General features: G+C 42.5%; 1 protein-coding gene across 4 annotated transcripts in view; it reads right to left on the reverse strand.

Moving 5' to 3' along the window:
- Nucleotides 1-402: 402 nt before the first annotated feature.
- SKIC2 (SKI2 subunit of superkiller complex) overlaps nt 403-14,281 on the reverse strand; it is a 107,425-nt gene continuing 93,546 nt past the window's right edge. For all 4 annotated transcript variants that reach the window (XM_085862494.1, XM_085862495.1, XM_085862493.1 and 1 more), the window contains 5 exons: nt 13,993-14,203; nt 13,282-13,392; nt 12,886-13,104; nt 11,644-11,784; nt 403-2,644 (listed from right to left, as the gene is read on the reverse strand). In XM_085862494.1, the coding sequence (XP_085718620.1) occupies nt 2,444-2,644; nt 11,644-11,784; nt 12,886-13,104; nt 13,282-13,392; nt 13,993-14,203 (883 nt within the window). In that variant the 3' untranslated portion in view covers nt 403-2,443. The remainder of the gene's footprint in view (nt 2,645-11,643; nt 11,785-12,885; nt 13,105-13,281; nt 13,393-13,992; nt 14,204-14,281) is intronic.

Below are 14,281 nucleotides of genomic sequence, written 5' to 3' on the forward strand. Positions count from 1 at the left end.
CTGGTGGGGGAGACGGTTTAGTCGCCGACAACCCGACCATGAAACAGGTTAGTACAGGTTTACATGGTACCTGTAGCAGGTCACAGATCTCACCTGACCTGACACACGTTGGACTCATTACAATCATTGGACTCATTTCAAACAAAAATGAGGAAAACTACCACCAGAAAGTTGATAGGACAGTCAGGTGGTGCTCTGCCAACAACCTTCTGCTCCACACCTCAAGATCCAAAGAAATAAATAATAATTGACTTCAGACGTAATTTTTTTTTAAACCTCAAAACTCCGATCGACATCGATGGCCAAACAATAGATAAATCAGTCTCTTTCAAGTTCCTTGGCACCAACATCACCAATACTCTGAAATGGGACGTCAACACAGATGCACAGATGACAATCAAGAAAGCGCAACAACTCATGTATTATCTACATCAACTGAAAAAGTTGAAAGTGAATCGCCGGCTGCTGGTGCAGTTGTACACTGTGATAATGGAGAGCATTGTGAACTCATCAATTACAGTGTGGTATGGAAACACTGATGTACCGACAAAGAAAATATTGGAAAGGACCATCAACAACTCTGCAAAAATAATCGGCTGTGAACTCCCCTCAGACGCCACTTTGTACTGGAAATGGTCCATCAAACGAGCATTGAAGACTACTCTCACACCCCGCACGTCATCTCTTTCAACTTCTCCCTTCCCGAAAACGTTACAGATCACGTACCACCAGAACAACATGCTTGAAAAACAGCTTCTTCCCAACAGCAGTAAAAACTCTAAACATTCAGTAACCTATTTTAACACTTAATCAAAGAAAACCTCACACTTAATGTTCAGCTAATATTTTAACACACTTGATTTGCCAATATGTATTTACTGTCTCCTGTATATTGTATGTGCAATCTGTCTCTGCTTTGTTTTACGTACTTTAAGATGATCTGGCAATAAAACTCTTGAATCGTAATCATGAAAGTCTACCAATAAGGTAGTCGTTGAAAGCCGTGGATGGTGGTAGACAGCTACAACACACATCCTTAAATGAGAACATGTGGTTACTGTAATAGTCTTAACTTCGAGTAGAGGAGAGTGTGAGATGTCTGTGCTTTCATGAAGTAGTGATGTTCAACATGATATCATGGATAGGTCTTGACTGCTTGTGATGAGACGTTCCAGCCTGTAGACTTGGCGCTTGCCAAGCCAGCCGTTCCTTATCAACGGTTATGGATAGAGTGCCTTCGCCACTTGATGAGCACTCTGCAAGAAACTTGGTAACCGAAAACACCCCTGCAAAACTGGAAGTTCTTGGAAGTATATGAAGGTGATTTGTGTTATTGAGTTCATATTTACAATTCAATTTAAATAAAGGTTGAAAGACTTTTAAAGGCATATAAATAAAAACATTACGAGTTCTACCACCATTTTCTCCTGCGTCTATTACATCACCTGTATCTAACACATTCATTAGTTATTCATACCTGTTGTTTGTGTCCATTATGACGGCCTTAAAAACAGTAAGTTTCCTGTTTGGAATGATTTTCAATTTAGTTTGACTGCAGACTTAAAAAAAAAAAAATAATTAGGCAGACAGTACAAAATATTATCTCAATCCTTTCTGCACATGTGCGGTTGGGACAAATGCTAAATCGAGGTACAGTAAAATGAAAAACTTGTCTTCCGATTCACGTTCCGATTCGTGTTCAAAATGTAACATTTGATTTAAATACGCTGTTCCTCGTTCAATCATGAACTAATGATAATAAAATGATGAGAGACACAGACCGATAGACATGAACCAATTGCTTAACCCCGCTTTTCACTTCGCTTGTGCGGGGTAATAAATAGCTGAGCCTTGTGTATGTACACCCAGGCAAAAATGTTACAGTTAGAACTATTGGAGATGAGAGTTGCACTCTCCTATACTCTAGTTGGTGACAAGTCCTACTAGAGTAGTCCACAGAGAATTACTGCAGAAAAAGAATGCTATGTTTGCCTGGGCAGTATATCAACTAGCTGGGTTCGTGTACATACTTTTATATTTGTTGATTTTCTTGTATTTTATTGTGACAATTGCATCTTCAGATCACAGGGTTCATACAAAAATGGTTTGATGGTTGTGAAAGTACAAAGCATTGGAGAAGCACATTGTTCAAGGGCCATCCACCTGGATGAGCTCAGCTTCATCGTTTCATTCAAATACAAATCATTTCACAATTCCCCAACAAAATGCGGCAAAAATAATTAATATTCATCCTTTTCGAGTCACCGCAAAAATATCAAAGCAAGTCTTCTCTTTGCCTTTCTGTTTCGACAGAATCAATACGATATTGTACAGAAAGTTCCAGAACACCTCTGCAACCAAAAAAAAAAAAAAGATTTGGCCAAAAGACGATGTGAAACAGGAAGCTGTAACTCCCAGGGCTGAGTATACAGGACGTGACGACTCAATGGGTGTACAAGCTGGCAGCAAAAACGATATCGCGACGCAGAGCTTCGGAAGCTGCTTCCATCTTGGTGTGGAGTCCAGGGTCTCCTACTACCCTCGCTGCTTTCCGCACGGCTCTGCAGGCCTCATCCAGCCTTTGAATGCACCGTACTACGATGCCCTCCTGCACGTCCGTAAGCTGTGCGATCTTCTCGAAAGGCTGCGGAATGGTAATGGTAAACCCCCATAAGGAATGGCAGAACGACCAATCCAACAAAGGAAAACATGTGAAAGAACTTTGTCGTTTTTACAAAACATCACATGATGTGGTACACGTCAACTCGGTTAATTGATCACATCGTTAAGCTATTTCACCAAATACTAAACAGATGTGAAATTGTCACACCATTCATGTTGTTTGCTCACAAGGTGAGCAGTCTCGTTTGTCATTTCTGTTTGTGTTGGTCAAATTAATTTCCTCCCTCACAGTCATTCCTCCCAAAAGAGTTTGATCTCAAAATTGATGTCCGTTACAACAAACAACTTAAAATGTCATCACAAGTTTATGTTTCACACAACACAGCAGTGCAAGTTTCCAACAACAATCCAAAGTACGCAGAAGGAGCCCACAAACAACAACTATGTGTTATAAAAGATCCTTTTTCATGTGTTTCACTTCATTTTACTTCCTCATTGAGTTTCACAGATGGATATAAAATATGTTTGTGAAGTACAACCTTTTTTTGTACATTTTTGGGATTATGTATAAAGTTTCATATTGATCTGTTAAGTGGTTTTGGAGGGGATTTTTCAAGGATTTGTTTTTTCAATCGAATATGGCTGCCGAACCACATGACGGATGACGTCATAAATTTAAAATCAAACTGAAACTGGATAGTCAATCACATTTAAAGTTTTGCATTGATCGGATAACATGAGTGTTTCTATAAAACATGGTTGACAAACCACATGACCGATGATGTCATCGTTATCACACTATATGCCGCAAGGGTAATCAATAGTGACTGCAAAGTATCGCTGCAATCGGTTAAGCAGTCTCAGAGAAAGCATTGAAAACTAGATGGTATTCATAGAATACACAAGAAAAAAAAACATTTGAAGAAGAATGTCAAAACACAGAAGGATTAAATCTCAAAACAAACAACCAAACAAGATAAATGACACCACATTACGATTCCACAATACGATGCCACAATCCTCTCATGGATTACCATCATGACATATTTTGACATTTTACTTTTGTTGTGGAAAATAGATTTTGAAGTGAAAGTGAGTGTTCATCAGGGGTCAGTCTTGAGCCCAATCCTGTTCATTATGCATCTTGAGGCTACATCACAGGATCGAGGATTTGGATGGGGGATGATAAGTGGTGGTGAACAGCTGTTTTGAAGGCCTGGAGGGAAGAATGGAATTGAATAGAGTGAGGGACTTTATTCCAAAAGCGGAAAAAAAGAGGAATGAAATAGTGAAGGTGAGCAGTGATTCGTGATTTTGGTAGTTTTACCAGAAGGGGGTTGTTGGCAGACCTTGAGCGCCTTGCGGAAATGTGGTGGGGACAAATCGCAGAGAGAGCAGGGGGGGCAAGGCTGGAGAGGAGACGGTAGAAGACAGAAAGATCACCGACCTGCCTGCGGTGAGAGAGTGAGAGGCCCAAAGACTCAGCCTCATCACGGGAGATGCCAATGATCCGAAATGCCTTGGTTTCCACAGCGTGAAGCCAAGAAAGGTGGGAGGCAGGAGCACCAGCCCAGAAGGGAGAGCCGTACTCCATCAAGCTGCGGACGAAAGCTTTGTAAGTGGTCAGGAGCTCAGGTGGGCCAAGGAACGACTTTGCACGACAGAGGATTCCCAGTCGGCGACTGGCTTTGGAGGCGAGGTTTGAAATGTGGCTTTCCCAGTAAAGGTCATGGCAGATAGTGAGACCCAGAAGCTTGAAAGAAAGGACTTCTTCCAGAGGATTGTTGACAAAGTGGATGGGGGGGGGGCGGTTTCTAAACGGTCCTTTCGGAGAGACATAGTGAGAGTGTGAGATTTGTCTGGATTGAAAGACATGTTCCACGTGTTGGACCAGTTAGTTTGTGATTTTATCCAGATCTGCAGTGAGCGAAGAAGCTGCTGCTTGCCAGTCTGAGGGATGACAGATGGTGCGGCAGAGGGTGGAGTCATCAGCAAAGAGATAAAGAGAATTTTCCAGAGAGTCGGAGAGATCATTAATGAAAACCAGAAAAAAAACAGGGCCAGAACGCTACCTTGAGGAACTCCAGCCTGGACAGGAAGAGGGGATGAGAGAACTCCATTTAGGGCCACACGTTGACTGTGACAGGAGAGGAAGTCTGCAAGCCATGAGTGGAGATGACCTTGGATACCATAGGAAGAGAGTTTGGTGAGCAGGGCAGGGTGCCCGACCGTGTCAAAAGCATGTGATATGTCTAGGGATATGGCTCTGATTTCATGCCCGGCATTGAGGACCTCCATCCATTGTTGGGAGAGCAGAAGCAGCATATCCAGGGTTTCCACTGGTGTGTCCAGTGTTGAAGCCAACAGAAGATCTTCTCATATGGACAGTGCAAGTACTTGGGGTACAGAAAACGAAATTCTTACTCGAGCTGTAGAGCACATTTGCTGAATACCCCAGTGTATGTGTACAACAGCGAGAGTATGGATTGGGTTAGGTACTCCCCTATGCAAGTTGATGAAAATTTACCTGATAAGGTCATGCAGATGGCTGTGTACATCAAGCTTTAGCATGATCACTTTGATGTTGTCCTCTCAACTGTTAATCCACGGTAATTATTTTGAACATTTCTAAGTGCAAGTCATTGTGTGCCCTGAACCTGGAGGAAGACATGATTACCTTGTGCTTGCAAAGCGAAAAGCAGGGTTAAGCGATCGGTAGCGTACGTATGTTATGTACGTCGTACGTGTCTGCATTTTGTTAAGAGCATATATCGAAAAACATTTAGCGGAGGAAATTGAAACTTTATCACATGTTATATGACCATGTGATATAGCGGTCACTCTTTTGAGGTTAACATAAAGCAAAGGTCAACACAGGATAATTTTCGAATTTTTCTAAAATGCTAAATTTTCACCTGGTTGATTAAAAATTTGAAAAGGATTTCCATTTGGTCACAAAATTCAACCACCAACTATTTTTGAAGTCAACAACGGCCAAATTTCTGAAATCCTCAATTTTCATCCGAATGACTTGAAATTTGAAAAGGATCTTCATAAAAATAACCATCATGCGTCATGTGATCTGGCAGCCATATTGGGTCAAAGGGAAAATCTTTGAAAGTCTTTGGCGGAAAAACCGCTTAACTCATTAATTAAACATTTAACTAATTGATCAACTACCGATGCAAAATATGATTTGATAACGATGACGTCATCAGTCACATTGTCTGGCAGCCATGTTGGATCAAAGAAAAAAAAAAACCTTAAAAAACAAAAGAGTTGCCTCGCACCAAGTCCTTCTCAAGACTGTGCAGGGTATGTATTATATGGATACCATCTAGTTCTTAGAGAAACGAGCCATAAGACAGTTGCAAGATACAGTCAGGGTTATGTAAGACATGCAGTATTTGACATTTGTGACTAAGATCTCTTAGCATTTTTGCTCCAAGATTGGGTATCCTCTGCATACCACACCATTCTGTTATTCAACATTATAAAAAAAAATTATAGAAACAAGTGAATAAAAAAATTATGCTAAATAAAAAAGCAATGTGGGGATAACAAACTACAGTCTAAAAAAGGTTTTTAAGCAAGATGGGGGTGATGTTGGTTTAGAGAATAGCTAACAGTATTGCCATCACATAACAACCCCAACATCACTGCCTCCTTTACACTTCATCAATTATTGCTTTAAGCTTCTACAAACACTTCACTGGTTACAACAGTACTTGATTACTCTTGTAGTGTAGCCACATATTGAGACTCTACAAATTAGCAGCCCGACTACAATGTTAATACCAGTACATAAACATCAACTTCTTACAAACTGCACATCTCTCATAACAGCATTGTATAATTATCTGTATTTGTGATTGGTTAGTCCAACTTCATTTAAAAAAAAAGAAGTAGGAAAAACAAATGAAGTTGCAAGAACTCCCTGAAATGGTATTGGAGCTTCATATACTTATGCTGCAATGAAATAAATGAGCTTCGAATACTTTTAACTCAACAATAGTCTGGAGGCAGTGATATAGGGACAAGCCGGTAGGCGACAAGGGATCCGCTAGGATCGAAGCGCTGGATACGATGCTTTTCATTCTGACCGATCCACCGACGAAGATTCCTTGCCAAGACGTATTGGTTCACATACAATTGTTCCTCTGCCTGGCAAGATTTTTCCTATTGCGTATTTTGCCAACTGGCACTCCTCAGAGTGGAGATGGAGGAAAGTGTAAATGACAAAAAATGTTCTACCAACCATGTTCTATCACCATGCCAAGACGCTTTCATTTACGTCTAACCGTTTCGCCTTGATGATATTAATTTATAAGGGTCTCGTTTCTCCACATTCAAAACTGTAGGACAAGTATTGAAAATAGTGAACGTTGGTCGAGAAAAAGTATTTTTTCGAATTTTGTGTATTTCAGCCCCGACACCCTTGGTGATCGAATCTGGAAAAATGCTGCGGTTCAATTTTGTAGTAGTTATTAAACTCTATCCATACACCGAATTTGAACGTTCCGCCGTCGACGGCTTCCGAAGTCAAGGTCACTTAACATATTCCCTGGTTCACCACCTTTCCGCATTCGGAGGGCTGTCATTCGGAAACTATGAAAGATAGAGGAACGTTATGCTGTCGCGATAACTAGATGGGGATGCAAGGAATAGGCAGGAGTTGGTCCGGTCGCTCTCCCTATCATAGAAGCCGCGCTACGTCAGTTACCGTTTGGGTTCTTAAAACGCGGTTTTTTCGGCCGCTGCATAGCAACGAAACTCAAATGCGCACACTCCCAGCTCATATGGCACCTGTTCGCCAAGTTTCATCGAAATCAGTTTGTTGATTTGTGCTGTGGAGCCTCGCGTTGCAGACACACACACAGACACACACACGCAAAACCCAACAATAATGGATATCTAGCGAATCCCAATTGTTATGTGACGGCAATACTGTTAGCTATTCTCGAAAGTCAAAATCAACATCATCCCTATCTTGTTTAAAACCTTTTTTGGACTGTAGTTTGTCATCCCGACAGTGCTTTATTTTGTTTAGCATAATTTTTTTTTGGTTCACTTGTTTTGTTATGGAATAAATCCATCTTTGTTATTAAATTCGGTTGATGGTACATTATACCCTGTCCCCCCCTCAATTCTGGATTTTGTCTCAATCCGCTATGTGGATTACCACATATCGTGTGGGGAAATATCAACGTGAATATCGTTGAAAAAATAATAAAATTCCAAATGTTTCACATATTTTATTATTTTGGAATGGATTAAATCCATTGATGTAAATAAATTTGGCTTATGGTGCATTCTACCCCTCTGCCTCTCTCAATCTGGCTTTTGTCTCAGTCTACGATGTGTATTACAACCAGGTCGGTCAGGTCAGGTATGGGAGCATGCACCAGAGCAGGGCGTCGCTGCGTCCACTCTCTGCCAGTACTCCAGGGGTCTCCGTCTGGCCATCCCCCAGGCAGATGTCTGGCCCATCCCCATCTTCTTGAGATGCTGATCAACCTGCTGCAACCATCAGGAAAACAAGCCACATGTCCGTACAGCCACAGCTGACACTCACGGATTATGCAGGTAACAAATCTCATTTGAGTCTGTCTCAGCAACCGCTCGTTGGATTCTCCAAAGAGACCTGGTACCAAAATAATTAAGTCTCAATCTCAGGTCCCTGGTCAGAGTCCAAGTCTCACATCCGTAGAGCAAGACTGGAAGCTCCTGCACAGGTACCAACAGCGCCACATCCCATGATCCAGTGAATCCATGACTCCTCAGGCCCGACCCAGACGTCTGTTGACCTCTGGCTCACAACCAGCAGAGACATTAATATCACTACCAAGGTAAGTGACTCTCTCTCTGTGACCTCAACATCCTCACCACAAACAGATACAGACAGGACAGCAGCATCCAAGATGTCATTGAAAGCCTGGATCTTAGTTTTGACCCAGGAAACCCATAATCCCAGTGGCTCCGACTCCTCATTCAGCACCTCGAGGGTGCCCAAAAGGATATCCAAAGTCTCCGTAAAGATGACTACATCAACTGTGAAATCAAGGTCAGAGATCATGACATTACCAAACGATGCACAGCAGCTTGATCTCTCTGACATCCTCCCCAAAATCCAGTCCATACAAGTGCTGAAAAGGGGGGGGGGGGAACACCCCTGATGAACTCCAGTAACAACTGGAAACTAGTCAGAGATGATATCACCACATCTCACAGCACTCTCAGTACCAGAGTATAGTTCAGACATCAGATTGATCAGTTGTGGTGGCACCCCACGAAGACCAAGAATTCTCCAGAGGACATCCCGATTCACTGAATCAAATGCTTTACAGAGATGAACCTCGGCTGTAAGCAGCCCCTGAAAACAAAAGTCTGTGTTCGGTGATGACCCAAAGAGCAAGGATGCAGTCAATCGTTGACCTCTTTGGTGTAATGCCTGACTGCTCTGGGTGCTGGTGTTCAAGCAGATGGTGGTGAACCCCATCAAGAATTATCTGAGCAAAGACCTTGCCCAACAAGAAGAGCATCGTCACCCATCGGTAGTTGTTGCAGTCCTGGCAATCACCTTTCCCTTTCCAGAGAGGGACAACAAGGCCCCTCTTCCAATCAGTTGGGATGATGCCTGTGTTCCAGGCAGAGCACAGAACTGCATGCAACAACATGAGTGCAGCATTTCCACTAGCCTTGAGAAGTTCAGCATGGATGCCATAGATTCCAGCAGCTTTAGCCCATTTCAACCAGTTCACCGCAGCCTGTGTTTCCACAAACAAGGGTGGACCACAGTTGAATGGAGTGTCAGCAATGGGGATGGTAACACCACTGACATCCAAATTAACAGCTGGTGGATTAGTCTGGTATAGCTGCTCAAAGCAACTGGCTCAACAGGCTTTCACTTTTGACTCTTCAAAGTTTAGACCCACCACCCTCCGCTCGAACTGCAGGACAACGAGGGACGGTCTTGGAGGAATGCAATGCGCGAATTCCCCCAAAAGCAGGACGAGAATCACTTGACCACAGGTGATGCTCTTACCTCCTCACAGATTCCTCGCACATAGGCCTTCTTGTCCACCCTCAGCACCCGTACAGTTTTACGCCTCAATTCCCTGAATAGCTCAGCTCTGCCCAATGGTATCCATTGTCCCTTGAGAGACAAAATTCTTCTTCGCCCTTCGGTGAGTTCCAATACATCCACCGGCAACATCAAGGATGGTGGTCTTGAAGCTACTCCACAACTCTTCAGGATTCCCCAAAGCAACCACACCACCCAAATCCCCTCTCAACCTGTTCGCAAACTCCTCAGCTACCCTCTTATTCTTGAGCTTGCCAACATCCAGCCTTGGATGGGATGGTACCAGTTTCCCAGATTTAAGCTGCAACTTCAGAGTAGCAACCACAAGTCTGTGGTCAGTATTGAGGAACTGGTCAGGGTCGACCCTGCAGTTCTGGATCATCCTCCAGCGACCATCAACGAGCACATAGTCAGTCTCCTTTGCCACACCACCAGAGTTGGAATACCAAGTCCAGTGATGAGCCTCTGGGCATTGAAACCATGAACCAGCCACCCTAAGTCCATGACTCCTTGCAAAGTCAAGGAACTTAGTGCTATTCTGGTTCATAGTTCCTGACCCATGGGGATCATCACACATCTCATAACCATCCCTATCAGTTCCAGTCGATGTATTGAAATCTCCCAAGACTAGAAGTGTATCTCGTCTGGGGCACTGATCAACCACAGACTCGAGCGTGGCGTAGAATGTGTCCTTCACGGTGAGATCACTTGCCTCAGTCAGAGCATATGCAGAGACCAGGGAAACGACACCCAAGGAGTGATGAATCCTTCGTCTTGTAACGCGCTCGTTGACTGGTGTTACCTCAATTATCATTGGAATCTGCATATTGTACACAGCCAGAGCAACTCCTTGGGCATGGTAACCATCAGAGAGACGAGACCAATAGTTGATTTAACCACCCGCCATAATCTCGCCACTATCTGGTCTCCAAACCTCAGAGAGTGCTGCAATAGCGATGTCCAAACGCTTGAGCTCAGATGACAACAGAGACAGGTGATCATCCTCTCTTAGAGGGAGGACATTCCAGGCACCCACCCGAAGGGACCGTCTCAGGTTAACCCAAGGAGACAGCCGTCTGGTGGACGCCACCTCACCACCACCCTGACACACACTTCCACAATCTGACCCGGTAAGGTTACCCCATAGTTTTCCTCTTATCAAAGAATGGGGGTCCCGAAGGCTTTGCCACAATCCCATCATCCGGTGAGCCGTCCTACGAAGGGCAGCTGTACAGGAGGTACTCCTACAGAGTGGGTTTTCAGATTTCTTTGCATTTTTCTTGTGTTTTGCGGAGTGAAGGGTTTTACGGTGGCTGGAGTGCAAATCCTGCCACCAACCTCCGAAGAAAAAAAAAGTAACCCAACTGCAGGTGGACGTCTGCAGACACCGTTGGGCACTCGATGTGGATCACAAGGAACTCCTCTGCTCTTTGACAGGCTTTGTTTTTAATCCTGTTAGGTGTCCATATCCATGTGGGGGGGGGGGGAGACGCTTTAGTCGCCAACAACCCGACCATGAAACAGGTTTGTACAGGTTTACATTGTACCTGTAGCAAGTCACAGATCTAATATGACTTGACCTGACAAGTTCACCGGGTGGATGCACATGTTGAATAAAGACAAAGGTTTATTGGAAATTCACCTCAAAATAAAAGAGCAAAGGTTCACCAGATGGATGTTGAATAAAGACCAAGGTTTAGCAGAAATTCGCTTCACAAGAGAAACGCAATGAAGTGAATTAACGACATTGTATGGAAACGTCATGAAGTTGTTAGAGAAGTGTACCCCTATGGTTAGCGGCATTATAGTGAAACGATCTTGCTCGAAGTGATGTTGCAGGAGACCTTACTGTAATAATTATCTTTAAAGCTATGATCGTAAATTAATGAATGGATTGTTCAGATATGTATGAAAAATAACCCTCTATCCAGACTCACCACACCACTGGCCCATTCAAACACGACCTCGCTCAATCCAAACTTGAACTGATCCACATAATCTTCAACCGACTCGCCCAAACCGCAGTCTCTTTGCACCACAGCAACATGCTCAGCCAACTTCCTCAGTCTACCAATGCCCTGCACGCACATCACAAAATATAATACTTTATACATTCAAACATTACTATACTTTACCATACACATCACAAAATATCGTACTTTATACATTCAAGCATTGTTATACTTTACCATACACATCACAAAATATAATACTTCAAACATTCAAACATTACTATACTTTACCATACACATCACAAAATATCATACTTTATACATTCAAGCATTGCTATACTTTACCATACACATCACAAAATATAATACTTTATACATTCAAACATTACTATACTTTACCATACACATCACAAAATATAATACTTTATACATTCAAACATTACTATACATTACCATGCACATCACAAAATATAATACTTTATACATTCAAACATTACTCTACTTTACCATCCACATCACAAAATATATTACTTTATACATTCAAACATTACTATACATTACCATGTACATCACAAAATATAATACTTCATACATTCAAACGTTACTATACTTCACCATACACATCCCAAAATATCATACTTTATACATTCAAACATTACTATACATAACCATGCACATCACAAAATATAATACTTTATACATTCAAACATTACTACACATTAGCGTGCACATCACAAAATAAAATACTTTCTACATTCAAACATTACTATACATTACCATGCACATCACAAAATATAATACTTTATACGTTCAAATATTACTATACATTACCATGCACATCACAAAATATAATACTTTATACATTCAAACATTACTATACATTAGCGTGCACATCACAAAATAAAATACTTTCTACATTCAAACATTACTATACATTACCATGCACATCACAAAATATCATACTTTATACCTGTACATGTTAAACAATGCTGTGCTTTACCCTGCCTGTGCCCCTGGATGCACTGCACACATTAAAAGGACAAACATAGACTCCATCTGTCGCTGTTCAAATGTTTCTCTTTGTATGTTTGATGCAATTTGTACTTGATTTATGCCAAGGCTTGGAGCTCAATGATGGATTTATCACTTTCACAATGGAATTCTTCAACGAGTTTGGCGTAAAGGTAACCACTGTGTTAAATATCGGCCTGACACATGCCCCATCACCTTGTTCAAGTTTGCGCCCAGCTTGGGCTCCACACTGGTTTTCTGCGTAAAGACGAAGCATGAAAGGAGAGCGGCTGCTTCTGCTGGGCTCAAGGGGCCGAGTGTGCCATCAAACAGCAACTCGGTAAGTAGCAGTTCGTGGTTCGTCAGCTCACATGCCACACGGCCTTTCAGCTGCACTGCACCGCTCTCATCTACATAACCCAGTGTGCGAAGGACCTGGAAATCAGAAACAGCAAACTAAAATTTGCATCACATATTCACAATTTGCATCATTGAACCAGATTCAGTGTTTGTCCCCTTCCCTCTCCCTTCATCACTCCCCTCCCCCTCACCCCCCATTTTCACTCATGCTCTCCTCAATACTAACTCGGAGCCAAGTTATACTTTACACACCTGAAGGCGCTGTTGGTAGTCAGGCAGCAGTTGTAAACTACGATCAGACAACAGGAAGCGCAGAGAATTGATCTCTGTCTGCAGGTCTGAACGGCATGCCAGCCTTGAGAACTGCATCGTGTGAAATGAGCAAATGAGGCACACACATCGCATAACAATTTATTTATTTCTCGTTACACTTGATAGTCATATTTACTGGGTTGTGTAAGCAGCATTTTCATCCCTGTTCCAAAATATTCTGAAGGAATGAGAAGTCAACCACTGTCTGTGGTGGTGCCACAATCGATCAGATCAGAGAATGTTTGTGAGCGAACTGGTATTTACTAACAATCAAATCACGTTATTCTCCTGAGACTATTTTGGTTTCCAGTGGCTTTGACTCCAAATCATTAATAGTGCTGTGTTTAGTTTGGTTTGATTCGAACCTGAAACCTCTCATACTCAAATTTGGTACCCTCAACACTTAGACAAGCACATTCTTGGAAAGGTTTGTGAACACTCAAAGATGATGGATTCATAAGCAGGCAGATACGAGATTAAATTCTCATGCTATTGACCGATTACAGCGACTGTGTACATGGACGTGATTTATGGTTTCGACCACAATAAAGCATTTTGAATCAACAAGCGGTATGTAATACTCACATGAGGAAACGACTTATTTTTTGGCAAAATAAAAAAACCTTTAAGATGCTCTACAGTGTCATTTACCTGTGTGTTAAGTTTGGGACTATGCAAGCAGGAAAAGCCCGGAAGAGTATCAGTCAAGGAACGCAAACGAAGAGCCATCTCCATAGCTACAACATCCTTCAGCTGAAATGTCTTGATGGAGTTGAGGGGAACGAAGCATTTAATACCTCCTTCTGCGAGTCTCAATAACTCCTGCATCACAGCAACTGTCGACGGGCCTGGTGGATCTTGTCTGGGGCACAAAAGATTTAAACATTAGCATAATTAGCCCCTTCCCTCCCCATCCCCACCCCCACACAATGGGAGATGG

This window comes from Eptatretus burgeri, chromosome 17, assembly GCF_056783735.1.
Source record: "Eptatretus burgeri isolate ZD-2024b chromosome 17, Ebu_testis_v1, whole genome shotgun sequence".
In the NCBI taxonomy this organism is placed as follows: domain Eukaryota; kingdom Metazoa; phylum Chordata; class Myxini; order Myxiniformes; family Myxinidae; genus Eptatretus; species Eptatretus burgeri.